This window comes from Enhydra lutris, unplaced genomic scaffold, assembly GCF_002288905.1.
Source record: "Enhydra lutris kenyoni isolate GAN:26980312 unplaced genomic scaffold, ASM228890v2 scaffoldscaffold24, whole genome shotgun sequence".
In the NCBI taxonomy this organism is placed as follows: Eukaryota; Metazoa; Chordata; class Mammalia; order Carnivora; family Mustelidae; genus Enhydra; species Enhydra lutris.
The window spans coordinates 11480498-11499193 of NW_019154108.1; the positions used below are offsets into that span (position 1 = coordinate 11480498).

General features: G+C 40.8%; 1 protein-coding gene across 2 annotated transcripts in view; it reads left to right on the forward strand.

Annotated features, from left to right (window-relative positions):
* The window catches only part of LOC111150895 (consortin, connexin sorting protein), a 111369-nt gene that overhangs the window by 37981 nt on the left and 54692 nt on the right, over positions 1 to 18696 (forward strand). The window contains exons 1-2 of one of the 2 annotated variants that reach the window (XM_022508578.1): positions 5458 to 5510; positions 5888 to 6316. In XM_022508578.1, the coding sequence (XP_022364286.1) occupies positions 5938 to 6316 (379 nt within the window). In that variant the 5' untranslated portion in view covers positions 5458 to 5510; positions 5888 to 5937. Of the gene's footprint in view, positions 1 to 5457; positions 5511 to 5887; positions 6317 to 18696 lie in introns of those variants that run through there. The other variant, XM_022508577.1, reaches the window with a different exon arrangement.

The window sequence follows — 18696 nt, forward strand, 5'->3', positions numbered from 1 at the left end:
CTAAGCCTGGCTTAGATGTGTTTGCTTGAAATTCTCAACTGTACAGAGTCAACTTGTCAAATAACTTCTGCACAGTGTACATATTTGGAATGCTGTTTTCACATGAGAGGCTGGAAACTTGAACAGCACTCACTACCGTGCTTTTAAAAAAACCAAAATATGCCAGAGTCAGAGCTGTGCGGTCAGTGTAGCTCTTAAGTACAAGGCCCGGGGCTAGATGTGGCGAAGAATAAAAATTCTCTGTGGCTTAAATATCATAGGACACATGTGCAAAAATACACAGTACAGAGCAGTATTGGGGAAGGACAGTGGTGGTACAGAATGCTAATGAGCAGGACATTATGCCCCCGTCTTGGGATAGAGACCTCAGGGAGCCCCACTGGAATGGCTTTGGAGCCAGACCTTGACTAATGGGTAGGTATACTCTACGAATACTTGCAGGACATTCACACCTTGAAAAAATTAAATGTTAGAGTAAGAGTTAGTATCAGAAAGTACTTTACAAAGTGACCTTTTGAGAATTAAACTATATATATCATCATCACAAAATGGTGAGAGACAAAATGTCTTGGGGCCCAAAAGAGTTCTCAACAGAAGAAGGTGGGCCATGTAGGAAATGGTATTTTGTGTGGATCTTGGGAAAGAGAGAAGTACTTCCAGGAATTTGAACTTCTTGGTCATTAGACATGTGTCCTCTGCTCTAGGTGGAGTTTCTTCATTGAGGTGTACCACAGCTGGAGTGAAATACTCTTTCAGTTACTTTTCCCCCATTGTCCCTAGAGCATAACGATGAGGAGTATGGCCTCAGAATCATAGCGGGTCCGTACTCCATTTAGAAGTGGTAGGAGGGAAGTTTAGAAACTTACTAGCTGAATGACTCTTCATGAGATAGGAAACTTGGTTTCTTTGTTAGTATGATGGGACTAAAAATTGCCTATCTGCCTAGGGTAATTATGAAAATTCAGTAAGAGCTTTGGTCTGAAAAGTCTAACACAGAGCCTGGTACATGACACTCAACAAAACTGTGAAATGTGATTTGTAATTTTATACTCACCAAGAAGCCTTAATTACTAGTTTGTAGGTATCTTAATCATCTGAAACAGGATACCCAGAACAGATGCTTAAGCATTCTAGTAACCAAATGAAATATCCCCCATTATAAATTAATTAAATTTCAGCATTTTCAAACGATGCTGGTTAACATTAGTTTATTATCAGGAACCTAACATTTCTGGGAAATCTGGAAATGCTCTGTTTCTGAGACTGCAGTAAGGCTCTGGACCTACTCGAAAAAACCTACTGGTGCTTAATACCAACCAGTGAAGTTTCTTAGGAAGCAGTGGTGGCTGACTTTCACCGAGCATTCAGTATAGGCCAAGCACTCTCCCAAGTGTGTCACCTGCCATGTTGTCTGAGCCTCACAAATGACTTTTCGAGGTGGGTGCATTAGTTCTCCACTTACAGATGAGAAAACAGAAGCTTGGAGATGTAGGCAGCTTGCCCTAAGGTTGCACACATCGTTTGTTAGATGACAGCGCCAGAATCCGAGCCTTGTTAGCCTGGGTTCTCAGCCTCTATGCTGTGCTGCCCAGGAGTCAAAGGAGAGGGGACCTGGTTTCAGACCCAATTCCATTTCCTCCCAGAAAGATGAGCCTAAACAAGGTATTTTTGCCTCTCCAAGCCTGAGATTCTCCATCTGAAACACAGTGTGGGTACCTCCCATGTAGGGCTTGCTTGGAGGGTTAGATATGAGATATGTGAAGTGCCTGTCACAGTTCCTACTGCGCAATGAAGATTCAGCAAGAGTGAAGTGTAATTGTTTGGGGCTCTCTGCCTCCCACTTCCTCCGTGGCATGTGACCCGTGTATCTCTCAGGTACACTTCGTACTTTCAGATGCATGTCAGCATATAACTTGAATAAGGATGCCTGGGTGGCTCAGTAGGTTAAGCATCTGTCTTCAGCTCAGGTTATGATCCCAGGGTCCTGGGATGGAGCCCCACATCAGGCTCCCTGCTCAGCAGGGAACCTGCTTAGCAGGGGACCTGCTTCTTCTTCTCCCTCTCCCTTCTCCTTCTCCCTCTCCCTCTGCCCCTCCCCTCATAGTGCATGTGCACATGTGCACACACACTCTCAAATAAATGAATAAAATGTTAAAAAAAATAAAAAGAATATAACTTGATTGTTCATAAAAGACAGCCGAGGCTGTTCCTAGTTTTAAGACTGACTTTTTCCCTGCATAGCCACATCAATTTCTTTTCACTGCTGTGATCAAGAATACATACCATATGCCATTTTAACTGTTTTTCACTGTATGATGCGGTGGTATTACTGACACCAATGCTGCTGTGTACCCATCACCACTGCATTTCCAAACCTTTTCCATCACCCTGAGCAAAAAACAATGCAACCATTACGCAGGAACTTCCTTTTATCTCCTGCCCTCTGCCCCTCCGGTCTGTTTTCTGTCTCCATGAATCTGCCTATTGAAATTTTGTGCAAGTGGAATCATACTGTTTTCATCCTCTTGTGTCAGGCTAATTTCACTACCTATGATGCTGCCAAGGTTCTTCCGTATTTTTTGCATGTATCAGAACTTCCTTCCTGAACTTCCCGAGCTTCCCTGGTATGAATATACTGCATTTGTTTATCTACTCATCTGTTAGTGGACATTTGTGTAGTTTCCACCATATTAGCTATATGCTCTTTATTTGTTTACTTGGTTATTGATTTATTGAAGTATAGTTGACATAAAATGTTACATTAGTTTCATGTATACAATGTAATGGTCTACAGTTCTATTTGTTATTGCTGGACTGTAATTACCATCTGTCACCACAAGGTTTTTACAATATTATTCACTATATTCCATACGCTGCACTTTTCATCCCTGTCAGTCATTTAAACTGAAAGTTTGCACCTCTTAATCACCTGTACCATTTTCACCCCTACCCCCAAACCCTCCCTTCCAGCAACCAACAATTTGTTCTCCGTATTTATGATTCTGGTTTTTTGTTGTTGCTGATTGGTTGGTTGGTTTGGTTTTTAGACTCCACGTATAAGTCAAATCATATGTTGATCTTTCTCTGACTCATTGTACTTAGCATGATACTCTGTCCACCCATGCTGTCCCTAATGGAAGATTTCATTCTTTTTAGTGGCTAAGTATTATTACATGTATATATTACTACATGCTCTTTATCCATTTGTCGATCAGTGGATTCTTAGGTTGCTTCCACACTTGGCTACTGTAAACAATGCTGTGATATTGGCAGTGTATTTATCTTTTCAAGTTAGTGTTTTTGTTTTCTTAGGTAAATACTTAGCAGTGGAATTGCTAGATCATCTGGTATTTTTGTTTTTAATTTTTGGAGGAACCTCCATACTGTTTTCCAGAGTGGCTGTACCAGTTTGCATTCCCACCAGCAATGCACAAGGGCTCCCCTTTCCTCCACATTCTTGCTAACACTTGTTACTTCTTGTCTCTCTGATCCTAGACATTCTGACTGGTGTGAAGTGATATCTCATTGTGGTTTTGATTTGCATCCCCTGATGATGAGTGAGATTGAGCATCCTTTCATGTTTTGTTGGCCATCTGTGTGATTTTTGTTTTTTGTTTTGTTTGTTTTTGGCAGAATGTCTATTCGGGTACTCTGCCCATTTTTAAATCAAATTTTTGGGGGTTTGGGTCTTGAGTTGTGTAAGTTCTCTATATATTTTGGATACTAATCCCTTATTGGGTATAGCATCTGCTGATATCCTCTCCTATTCTGTAGGTTGCCATGTTATTTAGTTGGCTTCCTTCACTTGCAAAAGCTTTTTATTTTGATGTAGACCCAACAGTTTATTTTGCTTTTGTTTCCCTCATCTGTGGAGATATATCTAGAAAGGTGATGCTAAGGCCAGTGTCCAAGAATACACTGGTGATGTTTTCTTCTAGGAGTTTTATGCTTTAAGGTCTCACATTGAGGTCTTTTTAATCCACTTAGAGTTTATTTTTCTGTATATTTGATATGAGAAAGTGGTGTAGTTTCTTTAATATGTGACTGGTTTTCCCCACTGCTTATTGAAGAGGTTGCCTTCTCCACACTGTATATTCTGGCCTCCTTTGTCATAGATCAATTGACCATATCACTGTGGGTTTGTTTCTGGGCTCCCTATCCTGTTCTATTGATCTTTGTCTATTTTAGCTGCATACATTTTATAAGTCATGTGAGCTTGTGTTCTCTCGTGATAGTAATCTCAAAAACCCTTCATTAAAATAATAACTTTTTAAATTAAAAATTATATTCTATTTAGATTTTATATTAGGGCTAAACCCAAGTTAATATATATATGTGGTAAAAGGAATTTGATGCCATCCAAATTTAGATATTTTTATGTTTGCCAACCAGTACTTTTTTTTTTTTTAAGATTTTACTTATTTATTTGACAGGGAGAGACACAGCAAGACAGGGAACATAAGCATGGGGAGTGGGAGAGGGAAAAGGGAGAAGCAGGCTTCCTGCCAAGCAGGGAGTCTGATGTGGGGCTAGAGCCTAGGACCCTGGTATCCTGACCTGAGCTGAAGGCAGATGCTTAAACGACTGAGCCACCCAGGCTGCCAACCAGTACATTTAGGTCTGAATCAAATAAAATATTCCAGTTGTAAAATACGTTAAAAACATATGATACAACCAGTGCAGAGCTAATGTTTTATTTTGTACTTCGTTTTCATGTTTTAAAAGAATTATACTTTATTTACATGTTTCTAAACACCAAATAAGCATTTCTATTAATTTGAAGAATTTAGAAAGTCACTAAAATTTTTCTCAGATTACTGAAATAGTATGTTTGATTCAAACCCCAAATTATAATTGGCAAACAGAAAATTTCAAGATCTTGCTGACATCATTTCCCTTAAAAGTAATATACTTTTGGATGATAAGAGGGGACAAAACATGTCTGATAAAAGGCTTAGAATCTATTTTCTCTATTTTTATTATGTTAGAAGGATCCTTGGAGCAGATTTAGATTTTCCAAGTCTAAACTAGTGTATAGAGTTAATCATGGCCCTGTTGTTGTTGTTTTTTTTTTAATTTTATAAAAAGAATTTGCTGACAATTCTAAGGTACTTTCCAGGGTTTATTTTTAGGAAGTAAATGATATAATGAGAATAGAATATTACCATTTACTACCTGAATTTTCCACATGCCTTCTTTCCATTTATTTCTTTTAAAGATTTTATTTATTTATTTGAGAGATAGAGGGAGAGAGATTGAGAGGATGAAAGAGAGAGTATGAGAGGGGAGAAGGTCAGAGGGAGAAGCAGATTCCCCATGGAGCTGGGAGCCCGATGCGGGACTTGATCCCGGGACTCCAGGATCATGACCTGAGCTGAAGGCAGTTGCTTAACCAGCTGAGCCACCCAGGCGCCTATCTTTCCATTTATTTTTAAAATGTCTGTAAATGTGTTTGTTTGCAAATATTGCTGCTGTTCAGCCAAAGGACTTATACAACTTTCATTTGTCTGGTAAGTGTCCAGCAATAAAAAGAGTGGTTGATTTTACCAGATAGCCTGATTAATGAGTAATTTCTTTCATTAAGGCCATGGTTCCATGGTACACAGTAAAATAACTTAAAGAACTTAAAAAAAAAAACAGGTAGCAGGGCTCTGTGCTGGACAGGCTCTCCAGGTAATAAACACACAGCGAGGGTTGAGCACCGTTGTATTCAAGCCAGAACCCGGTGAGGTTGGGTGGGCTTGTGAGTGGGGAAGAAATAGAAGGAATGAGCATCAGTCATTTCCATCCTTTCCCTAATTACAGTAAGACAACCCAAGAGAAAAGGAAATCTAAAGATCACCGAGGATCCAGAGGTGAAGTAGCTTTTTTCTTTCTGTCTTTGTAGACATGGAAGGACTTGACTGAAATGTAAATGGTCCCACAGAAGATGCTCTGATGGATGACAGCGGAACGCCTACAGATAATCTGCAGATAGAGTCACAAGATGGGTATCATCCTGGTGACGGCAGGGGAAGCATAGTGACACGCTTGCCTTCTGCATCGGATGAAAATGAAAATCAACTGGATGGGGACGGGCAGGAGCGTCTGAGCAGTGCTGCCAGCGCCATGGGCAGACCTGACGTGCTCGCCCAGGACAGTCTCAACAATAACGACAACTGCCCCCCCAGCAATGAGGTGGCTGCGTTCGAGAGCTCGGAGAACGCTCCTGGGGAAAGCCCCAGGGATGGGCAGGCCCTCGTGGGAAAGGACAAAAAAGCACCTGGAAAAAGAAGCCCAAGAACCAAAAGAGGCCCAATGAAGAAGATACCGCAAGGTATTTTTAAAAATTATTTTGCATACTATTCTTTACCTAAAAATACACTGTCTTCTCGTCCCATATGCCGTACTGTCCTGCATCTTGCTTCATGTCTCTTGCTATACTCGGGAGCCGCTTCTCCAGCATGTGAAGATCAGCCGTGTGTCGTGTGACACACATGACGGCTTTCCAGTGCCCCCACTCGGGTGTGCGTGATTTATGCAGCCGCTTCTTTATGGTGATTCCCAGTAATTTGCCAAAATAAACACGCTGAAATTGAAGTTATTTGTACATGTTTTCACACGAGGTATTTTAAGTATATAAGTCTTCTTCCTTTATAAATCAGACCATTTTCTACCAGTATCAGCCCTAAAAATTTCCTTCTGTCATCACCGTGGCTTTGATCTCTCATCTGTGAGTTTTTGTGCTGATATAGTTGTTATTTTATTTTACTTTTTATTTGAGAAAGAGAGAGCGAGGGGAAGGGCAGAGGAAGAGGGAGAGAGAGAATCTCAAGCAGACTCCACTCTCAGCATGGAGCCTGATACAGGGCTTGATCTCGTAACTTTTTCTTTGTTTTGAGAGAGAGAGAGAGCATGAGGTGCTGGTACAGTTTTAAATTCTTTACAGGATCTTTCCAACTCACTTAGTAAGTGAATAATAGGTGTTAACATATATTGATAGACATTTTATATCAGTGTTGAATAAGACATCTAGCTTTTATTGTCTCTATCACTTTGGTTACAAACTAATTCGGAGTATTTTATTTTTCTTTTCCTTTTCCTTTTTTTGCAGAGTATTTCTCATTTGGTATATTGTTTGGCAGTTAAAGTTTGGAGCTATAGACTTTTTTCCCCTGAATCATAGGGCACCCATCAGAAAAAGACCATCTCTGGTTATTTTCCATCAGGAACATGTGGGACTGGATTATTCCAGCACGTCCAAGGCCGGGACTCTGTAGTGTAACACCAGCTTACCTAAGCCAGCAGTCTCTGTGCAAGGCTTAAGAGAATGAAGGGGAGTGTCTCCTCATCTTCTGCTTCTTTGGCTGCTTAGAGATACAGTTGATCTCTCCATACCCTGTTTATTTATTTATTTATTTTAAATTTGGAGTTAAAGATGAAAGCTTATAGTTCATACAAATTTATCCTTCTTTATTCGATAAAGTGACTTGATAACTTTTTAATGTAGTTCATAATTAGGTTTTCCAGTTAACTGATCTTTTCATCTTTGCTTTTCCTTAGTTTTCTTAAAGGAAATTAAAATAAATTTTGAAAAGAGATATGAGAGCCTTTTCTCAAAAGATCTAAGATAAACAGATGATGTATGTAGTGCTATTTGTACATAAATTGATTTATCCAATGACTATAATTCAAGAGCAATTTGACTGTGCCTCTCTAATGTGTTCTTTTGATGTTTTGAGGAACTGAAACCCAGTTGCATATGTATATGGGTCAGTCGTAGCTCCTTTTATTCCTTCCTTCCATGGCCTTATTTCATTTTCCCTAGGCGTGATTATATTATTTGAAGTTTTTCTATATTTATTATCTAGTAAGTAGGTATGTGTAGAATTACTATCCCCTAATGCATTTGAAATATGTGATTTCTAAAACTTAGGGATAGTCTTTATATAGATTATATATATATATATAATCTATATATATAGATTAGCTTTTCAATTCTATATCTTAAATAAAATGATAGTGTGAGAAAACTGAATTAGGAATTGCAGAACCTATGTTCAACTCTTACTTGTGTTTTTGGTAACTTGGTGAGACTTAACTATTCTGTACTTTAGTTTTCTAGACTGTATAATGTTGGTGATGTTCATCCAAATATGTCTATGAAATTCCTTTCTGAGGTATGAATTCCTTAGATTTCTGAACAGAGATGGGATAGTCTAAACTTGGTTAAAACTTGGTGATTCACCTCTGTATCTATATAGTTTTGTTTTGTTTTTTTGTAAGAGGTACATTTTTATTTGTACTTTGAGTTCTATTGTTAAATTAAAAGAAGGAAAGTGTGGGTGGGCAGAAGATTTTTAAGCTGGGTAGAAGGATTCCCAGGAGAGCAGAATTACTTCTCTCTGGACGTGAAAGGGCTTGGAATGGGAGGCTTTAGGATGGCCTAGGAGCTCTTCGCACTGTACCCTGAGAGATGGCTAAAGCCTGTCCTCAGTACACACCCCATCACCAGGTCTGAGTGATCGAATCTCCCTGAGATCACTCTGGCTAGTCTATTTCTCTCCATCTCCACTGCCACAGTTCAATGTCATCTTCTTTAGCTGGAGGAAAGCTGCCTAAAGATGTCTTCATCTTGCCACTCCCGAATCCATTCCCTGTGTCCAAACAAACAGCACAGAGAGTCCATGCATAGGTGTCTAGACGTGGGCGTGGTAGCTCTTTCATTACTGTAAAATTCTAAGATCCTAAGTAAATGAAGTTCCAAAATTTTACAGGTGGGTACTTTTCTAATAATGGAATAGCTTTTCAAATGTGAAATGATATATAAAGTGTGATACTCAATTCCAGCCTAGAAATAAGTTTTTTATAGATAGGTGCTCTCTCAACACTTTTTAAAAATATATATTAAGGTGAATTTTTTTTGAAGATTTTATTTATTTATTTAACAGAGAGAGATCACAAGTAGGCAGAGAGGCAGGCAGAGAGGGACGGGGAAGAAGACTCCCTGCTGAGCAGGGAGCCTGAACCAGGGCTCGATCTCAGGACCCTGAGACCATGACCCGAGTTGAAGGCAGAGGCTCAAACCGCTGAGCCACCCGGGTACCCCTATTAAGGTGAATTTATTTACTCTTATGCCTCTTTACCTAGTTTAATTTGTAATAATTTTTTGTGTATCCAAAAGCTGGTGCTGGAAAAAGAAGTAGAAGAATAGTATTAGGAGACCTGTCATTATTTACAGGCTTTCTGGAGGCAGCACTTCTCTAAACCTGCTAAAACCTTGAACTCCGCCTCACAGAAGTCCAGTTGTCATTATTATGAGACTTTGTTTCCTGTAGAGAGTTGAATCCCTGTAATATAGTCAGCTAAGCAGGGTTTCAAGCTGCATTACATCAGGTTTTCACTATAGTTGAATCTGTCATAGCTTTAAGTAAATATCCTAAAAAGGAATGAAAATTAGCTATATATTTTTAACCCCTTGGGCTCCTGGATGGCTTAGTCAGTTAAGCATCTGACACTTGATTTTGGCACAGGTCATGATCTCAGGGTCTTGAGATCAAGCCTGTGTCAGGCTTCCCGCTGGGTATGGAGCGGGCTGGAGATTCCCTCTCACCCACTCCCTTGGCCCTTCCTCTCCCCCACTAATTTTTTTAAGAGCTTTATTGAGATATTCACATACCATATACTTCACCTACTTAATATGTACAATTCACTGATTTTTAGTACATTCCCAGAGCTGCATAGTCATTACCACAGTCAATTTTAGAACGTTTTCATCATTCATCATACAAAGAAACCCATACCTATTAGCGGTCACACCCCATTTTCCACTGAGCCATGCCAGCCCCAGGCAACCACTAATCCACTTTCTTTATAGATTTGTCTCCTCAGGATATTTCACATAAATGGAATCGTACAATATATGGTCTTTTATGCCGACTCCTTTCACTTAGTGTAATTTTTTAAAAATCCATCCATGTTGTACCTGCACATGTCAGTACATTTTTCTTTCTGTTGTCTATTAAAATAACACTGCAATAACTATATCACATTTCATTTATCTGTTTGTCCGCTGATGGGCATTTGGACTGTTTCTACTTTTTGGCTATACTGAATAGTGTTCCTCTGATAGCATACAGGTTTTCATATGAACATAGATTTTCCCTCTTTTGGTTATGCATGCATAGGAGTAGAATTGCTGTATCATAATCGATACTTCCTTCAACTTCTGAGGACCTGCTAAACTACCTTCCAAAGTGGCTATACCAGCGATATATGGGGGTATAATTTTTCCACATCTTCGCTAACCCTTGTTAATATCTGATCCTTTGATTTTAGCTATAGTTTCTTTTATTCAGATGTAACTTACATGCCCTGAAATTCACCTTCATGAAGTGTACAACCTTCTGGTTCTAGTATATTCACATAGTTATACAACCATCACTAGTATCTAATTCTAGAACATTTTATCCTCCTCTACAGAAATCTTGTATCGGTTAACAGTCACTCCCCGTTTCCATGTCTCCCCCACCCCCACACCCCCAGTCCCTGGCAACCATTAACCCATAAATTTTGTGTGGCTGTAAAAGGCAAGTTCAGATTAAGTGTTTGAGGGTTGCCATAGAACATGCTTTATTTACTCAGTCACCCCGTATCTAAGCGTTTAACAAAACAGTTCAACAAATGGCAGGAAGCCAGAGATAGGCAGCACATGGAAATTGAGAAAGGAAGAACTTCCAGATTGACTTGCTGCTCATATTCAGTGCCCTGACTTGTTCCACTGGCGGCCTCCAGCTCAGCGGGGACAGGGAGGGCGTGAAAGCTAGAGAAAAACAAATCTTGGAAACACATCTGTGGCTGGAGTCAGGCTTGCAAAGTGGAAAGAGCAAAGACTTTGGCTCTGCCTATTCCTGGCCATGTGACCTTTAACTCATTTCCCTGAGCCTGTTCCTTTTTATCTGTGGGACGGCTGATCCTATGCCACTTCTGCAAGATTGTCCTTAGAATGAGTGATCTTGTAGATAAAGCACTTTATCAAGTACCTAGCCGAAGACAGGTGCTTCTAAATGGTACCCGTAGTCTTTGAGTGTGTCTCGGGATGATTTCTGAGTGGCGTGACCAGGAGCAACATTCAAGGAAATTAAGAAACTGGTTTAATTTAAGTCCATGTAACCTCTTTTGTCAGTGTCTTTCTTATCTCCTGAGATCTTTTTAATACTCTCTTTTCAGGCTTACCTGAATATACCCTAAGGTATATTCTGAAAAACCTATTTCCAGTGTCTCCCTAGCTTAATGTTAGGTATCATGCCCCTGCTGGCAGCTTAACTGACGTCTAAAGCAATAACTGCTAACCATAAAAATAACTGATAATGCAAAGGCCAGATTTGAATTTTACCCAGCTGGCTTCAACCGTAGTAGAACCTCTAGAGTTGGCCCCCAAACCTGAATGCCTAGTGGAGGCAGCTGAGTGATGTCTACATGCTGTAGTTGAGCCAGGAGTGATATCCTGGGACTGATGAGGACTTTGATATGAAAAGACCGTGCATACCTACCTAAGAGAATCCTAATTAAAAACTGGAAAAGCCTTGCCAAACCCATCTAAGATTGATAGATTCTGGTATTGATATTTGGGGATTGTAACCCATTTTGTTCACTAGGTGGGTAAATGAGCAATTTAACTCTCCTACAGACTATACATTAAACTTTGAAAATTCTGAAGTCCTGGTTTACCTAATCTCTGCTCCAGCCCCTTTAAACTAAAATATCTTTGGAAAGTGACCTGCAGAAACAGTAACCTCTCTTTTAATCTTCCCTCAGTGAGGGATTGATCAAAGAAGACAGATCATATCTCCTCTGAAAGGTAGCTGTTTCCTAGGTAACAGTAGAATAAAAGTGTTCCTGATTTACATAGAGTCAAATGATTGTAGACTCAGAAGGGACTTTAAGATTCCTAGCCAAAATTCCCTTTATTTAAAAAAAAAGCCCCAATATTAAAATTGTATTAGTTTTCTATTGCTGCCATAACAAATTGCTACAACCTTGGTGGCTGAAAACTGACACAAATTTATTACTGTACAGTTCGGTAGGTCAGGAGTCTGACACAGGGTCTCAAGGTGTCAGCATTCTTTTCCTGAGGTTCCAGAGAAAATTCAGCTTCCCTGCCTTTCCAGCTTCTAGAGGCCACATTTTTCAGCTTGTGGTTGCTCTTCCTACATTATCAAAGCCAACAATTTCCGGCCAAGTCCCTCCACGTGTAAAGACCTTTGTGATTACACTGGGCCCAGCCAGATAATTTAGGATAATCTGCCTTTTTGAAGGTCAGCTAAGTACCTAATCTCATCTGCAGCCCAATTCCCCTTTGTGACTGTAATGTAACGTATTTATGGGGATTAGAACATGGATTCTATTCACCACAGAAACATTTTTTTTAAGAGATTTTATTTATCTATTTGACAGAGAGAGGGAACACAAGCAGGGGGAGTGAGAGAGGGAGAAGCAGACTTCCTGACGAGCAGGGAACCTGATGCAGGGCTCGATTCCAGGATCCTGGATCATGACCTGAGCCAAAGGCAGATGCTTAAAGACTCACCACCCAGGCACCCAAAAACCATTTTTTAAAACTACTTATTTTTATTTGTTTAAGAGAGTGAGTGAGCATCCCTGGGTGCTGGAGTTGGGCAGAGAGAGGTGGAGAAGGAGACTCCCCACTGGGCAGGGAGTAGACATGGGGCTTGATCCCAGGATCCTGAGACCAGGACCTGAGCTGAAACCGAGAGTCGGAGACTTACCTGACTGAGCCACCCAGGCACCCCTGCCACAAAAATATCTTAAGGTAAACTAGAGGATGAATTTATAACACAGAAGAATTCTTCCCCTCATAAATTTTTTTTTACATTATTTTGTATAACCATACAGGGTTACTTAGCAGACATTTACTGAGCTCTGTGTGTATGCCAGGCGCTATAACACTTTTGGTGAATCTGCCTTTGAGTTTTGGGCTTGACTACGGGAGCCAAGTGACTAACACTTTCAGTCTAGCAGGAGGGGAGGCATGGGTGGTACTAAGTAAGCACATTGCTGTGGAGATGGTGTTCTAGAAGGGCTGTGGGAGCCTTCCTGGAGGAGCTGATGAGATCGGACATCGAAGCTGAGACAGGGTCAAATGCGTGCCAGCTACAGGAAGGAGATGGGGAGAGAGAGCAAAGGCAGGACGTGAGGTGGCACAGCACAGACTGAAGCCCAGAGGATTCTGAGAGGGAAGCATCCCACGTGTCAGGGACTGTCGATACTTAGTTTGTTTGGAGCAGACTAGAAGGGAAGAATGAATCTAGGGGAATAATAGAAAGTACAACAGTGGAGACATTGAAGCTTGAAAGATCAACAAGGTCCAGGTTATAAAGGATTATTGTTTGTAATAACCAGTTCGGGCCTTCCCAGCAGGTTTGAACAGCAGCAATGTGCTAGGACATGCAGTTTTTATTAGAAAGATCGCTCAACTGACAGTGTGGAGAATGGGTTAGAATAGTGCAAGATTAGGGGCGCCTGGGTGGCTCAGTGGGTTAAAGCCTCTGCCTTCGACTCAGGTCATGATCTCAGGGTCCTGGGATCGAGCCCCACATTGGGCTCTCTACTCTGCAGGGAGCCTGCTTCCTCCTCTCTCTGCCTGCCTCTCTGCCTACTTGTGATCTCTGTCTGTCAAATAAATAAATAAAATCTTAAAAAAAAAAAAAAAGAATCGTACAAGATTAGAGACGGTGCAGCTGGTTGGGGCTTTAGTAATAATCTAGGTGGGGGCACTGCTGGTGCTCCTTCCTGAGGGATTAGCTGTGGGACTGGAGAGAAGTGGACTGGGAGTTATTGAGGGGGAGGAATTGACTGGACCGGGTCATAGATCAGGTGTGGGAAGAGTCCAGGATTAGCCCATTGTGTGGTTTAAGCACCAGATGTACGGTGATGCCGCTGCCAGAGGGTGGGAGTATAGAGAGACAAGGAGCACGTCGTGGGGGAAGAGGGCAGAAGACAGTGTGGCAGTTTGGGGTAAGGTGTTTGGGGTCCCTTAGACATCCAAGTGGACATGTTGGACAGGGAGTTTGTCTAGATCTTGGGACCGTGAACTTGGCTAACAATGTTGCTTTCAGAAAGCCAGAAAGGATCTTGAAAATGGCCTACTCTAACCCCTTTTTATTTTTTTAATTTATTTTTTGATTTATTTTTATTTTTATTTTATTGATTGATGTTTACTTACCAGATCACCGGTTTGTCATAAAAGGATATGACTCAGGAACAGCCAGAGGAAAGGGATGCATAAGGCAAGGTCTGGGGAAAGAATGGGGGGAGCTTTCCACTCCCTCTCCAGGCGCAGTGCTCTCCCATGTCCCAGCATGTTCACCAACCCAGAAGCGACACCCCTTAATTTTTATAAATGAGGAGATTCAGGTTTAATCTATGAAGTGCTTTGTCCGCCTCGGCAGGAGACGGGGGGAGAAGGAGGATGTGAACCCAGGGGCTGCTGATGAGCCAGATGTGTTTCCTCTGTACTAGAGTTCCCCTTGTCCTGCTCAACAGTGAGCTTCTCCCAGTAGAATTAATAATAATGATGGTGTTTCACCAACTTTTCTTAACTTTCTACTATGTGACTATTTCCCAGGCAGTAGAAATACAGTGATGACAAGACAGATCTTGCTCTAACCCTCATGGATTCCTCCTGGAGTTTAGTGGCAAAGCAGGCGTTAAGTTAAATAATACAGTTGTCGCAAGGGTGCATGGTGTGTGGAATGGAGAGAGCAGTTTGGAGGATGGTGGGCACAGCTTCAAGTTAGATCTGGGTATTCTGACCACTAATGAAACAGTCAGAGGTGCCTGGGTGGCTCAGTCATTAACCGTCTGCCTTCCGCTCAGGTCATGATCCCAGGGTCCTGGGATCAAGCCCCGTATTGGGCTCCCTGCTGAGCAGGGAGTCTGCTTCTCCCTCTCCCACTCCCCCTGCTTGTGTTCCCTCTCTCGCTGTCTCTGTCTCTGTCAAGTAAATAAATAAAATCTAAAAAAAAGGAAAGAAACAGTGGAAAGCTTTTGTAGACAACTCAGGCAGGGGTTGATAGTTTGGGGGAACATGTCACCTACTTCTGTTTTTTTTTTTTAAGATTTTATTCTTTATTTTTGAAAGAGAGAATGCAAGTAGGCAGAGTGGCATGCAGAGGGAGAAGGAGAAGCAGGCTGCCTGCTGAGCAGAAAGCCCAGTGTGGAACTTAATCCTGGGACCCTGGGATCGTGACCTGAGCTGAAGGCAGACACTTAACCAACTGAGCCACCCGTGTCACCTACTTCTAAAGATGATCCTAACCTGATAGCTAGAAGTGTAGAAATGTGTGCTCTGCTGTCCTCTAGCTCTTCCAATAGACGGTGCCATTTCCAGGAGCATTGGGAATGGGATTTGTTGCAACTGAAAACATAGGAAGGGACCACGAATATAATAAAAAAGCACAAAGTTGAAGAATGTTTTGTAGTCTGTGTGTTATCTGTTGCTGCATAACAAATTCTCATAAAATGTAGTAGCTAAAAACAACTAATAATTATTATTCCATGGTTTCTGTGGGTCAGGAAGCTGGTTGTGGCTTAACTTGGTGCCTCTGGCTTAAGTCTCTCATGAGATTTCGGTAAAGCTACTGGCCAGGCCTGCAGGCATGTCAAGGCTTGGACTTGGGCTGGAGAATGTGTTTTCAAGCTCACTCAGATGGTATGTAGCTGGCCTCCGTCCCTCCCTGTGTGGCTTACTTCCCAGTACCTCACTTCCTACCTTAGACCATGACAGCTGGCTTCCCCCCAGGGTAGCAGTCCAAGACAGAGCACCCCAGTTAGAAGCCACATTTTAAGTAAAGTCTACACCCAGTATGGGCCCTGAATTCACAACCCTAGATCAGGAGCCACACGCAAGCTCCACTGACTGACCCAGCCAGATCTTCTCAGAAGCCACTCTTTTTCTACAATATAATTTAAAAAGTGACATTCTGGTGCAGCTGGGTGGCTCAGTCGGTTAAGTGTCCAACTCTTAGTTTTGGCTCAGGTCATGATCTTGGGGTTGTGAGGTCAAGCCCCACTTCCAACTCCCCTCTTAGCCCGGAGTCTGCTTGAGGATACGCTCTCTCTGCCAGTCAGACAACTTTCTCCTTCTTATCTAGTTATTTTTTGTGATTTCAGTCATGCCCTTATAGCTATCTAGAAAGAAGGTGAAAAAGAAGGGGATTCCATCGGTCCAGCCTTTCACATTCTGTACAGAAACTAGTATTCTCCGTCAAGTGTCTATAATGTGATATTTTTATATAAAGATAAATTGAGAAATTTGCACATCCAAAATGTATGTGAGTGTTTCTGTGCAGTTACACATATATATTGATACATATGTAATGAGGACTTTTGTCTTTATTTTTCTCAGAATATTTTGTTACTGATTTCACAGAACTCCGCTTAATGGAAGCCTAAATTCAGGTAGGATGTTTAGGGACTTAGCTTCTCAGTTTTCTACTATTAAAGTCAGACTTTCCAAAGGTAAATAATTTTCTGTGTAGTCTCCTTTTGTTTTTTTGGGTTTTTTTTCACTCCCAGCTGTTGTTTGCTCATAATCCCTACAAAGAGTAGATGTCTTCTTACCTTTATTTATTTAAAATAATACTTTCTAAACACCACTCACAGAGTCAACACTGTACTTAATTAAAAGGGCTTTTTTCTCATTGCTTTGTTGTATTTTTAACAAAGTTGTTACATTCATCTGGCTCTCCAATTTTGAAAAAAGCATGCAAGTTGGCATTTGAAAAATGTAGTCATCAGATGAAAAGCAGTAGAGGGTATTGCCAAACAATAGAATATTATTTGGCAAAAAATAAAGTGCTGGGGCGCCTGGGTAGCTCAGTTGGTTAAGCGTCAGATTCCTGATTTCAGCTCCTGTCATGATCTCAGGGTCCTGAGATCAAGCCCCATGTCCGGCTCTGCGCTGGGCATGGAATCTGTTAGGATTCTCTCTCTCCCTTTCCCTCTGCCCCTTTCCCCTCCTCCCGCATGCACACTCTCTCTCTCTAAAAAAAAGAATAAAGTAGTAACATGTAATACAACATGAAAAAACCTTATGCTAAGTGAAAGAAGCCAGTCACAAAAGACTACATGTTATAAGATTCCATTTAATATGAAATGTCCCGAATATGCAATTCCATAGAGACAGGGCTGGGGACGTTGGGGGAAATAAAGAGCATGGGTGCTAAGCAGGACAGGTTTTCTTTTTTGGGTAATGAAAACTTTGTAAAATTGATTGTGGGGTTGGTTACCCAACACTGAGTCTACTAAAGCCATTGAACTGTATGGTCACTGAAAGTGGGTGAATTGTATTTTATGTGAACTATAGCTCAGTGAAACAGTTTTTAAAACAATAGTGGTCGTTTGTTTGGTGATGTGAAGATACAGTTGGGATTTAGTCGTTTGTCTCCGCAAAATTTAAAGACTACTGGCGTAACAGAATGTGACATAACATGATTTTCTTTTGTAAACTGCAATGAATTCAGCGTGTTTCTCTGTGTTTTTCTTTTGACTCTTGAAGGTTCTGAGTTGACTCCTGGTTTTCCAAATTTTTCTTTCTCATAGAATTCCACTAATGCAAAGAGAATCTCTGATGTCAGTAGCTTTTAGAGAATTATGGAATATTAAGGGGGGAGGGAGGCTTAAAGGAAAATTTAACAATCTGGTTTCCTTTGGGTATTTAGATTGTCCCTCTTCTTCCACAAATAGGCACTATTTTTAAGTTTTGAATTTAAGTGTATACCTTTACATTTGTTAGAGAAATAAAGTATGTGTAACTTCAGTTTATAAGAAGATCATGTTTCTTAGAGGCCACATCAAATTTGATAGTTTTATTTATCCTAGAGAACCAAGGAATATTTTATATTTGGCAACTGGTGAATTTATTTATTTATTTATTTATTTATTAAAAAAAAATTTTTTTAAAGATTTTATTTATTTGACAGAGAGAGACAGTAAGAGAGGGAATACAAGCAGGGGAAGCGGGAGAGGGAGAAGGAGGCTTCCCGTGGAGAAGGAGCCCAATGTGGGGCTCAATCCCAGGACCCTGAGATCATGACTGGAGCTGAAGGCAGAGGCTTTTAACCCACTGAGCCACCCAGGCACCCCGGCATCTGGTGAATTTAATGTACTTGGAATGAACTGAAAAATATGGTAAAATTTGGCCATTTTGAGATTAGCAGTGCACTTCTAAAGGAAAAACAATATATTAATTGCATTTAAACTTTGGTGGTGCTTAAAAACAACAACAACAAAAAGACTTTAGTGCTTGTCTATAGACCTGGATGAAAAGTCTGAAAATTAGCATAATTAAATGTATGCTTAGGGGAATCTCTTCATATTTTTAGTTTTTAATAAAATGAGTTAAAGTATAAAATGTCTAAGCAGACTTCTAAGAAGAAAATTGGGAATCCAATCCAGCTAGTTGACATATTACACATAATTTAGAGTCTAAATCCCAGCAGTATTTATGTGTGCTAATTGTGTCTTGGATATGAATTAAAAACAGCCTGGAGCAAATTCTAGAAAGTGGTGGAACTTGAGGAAACAGCTGTGATAGGAAGGATGCAACTTATGTGCTCATGGCATCACCTGCTTTTACAAGAGTCAGTGGACATGGAGATTGGCCTTTCACAGCCCATGGGAGCACCCTGGGCA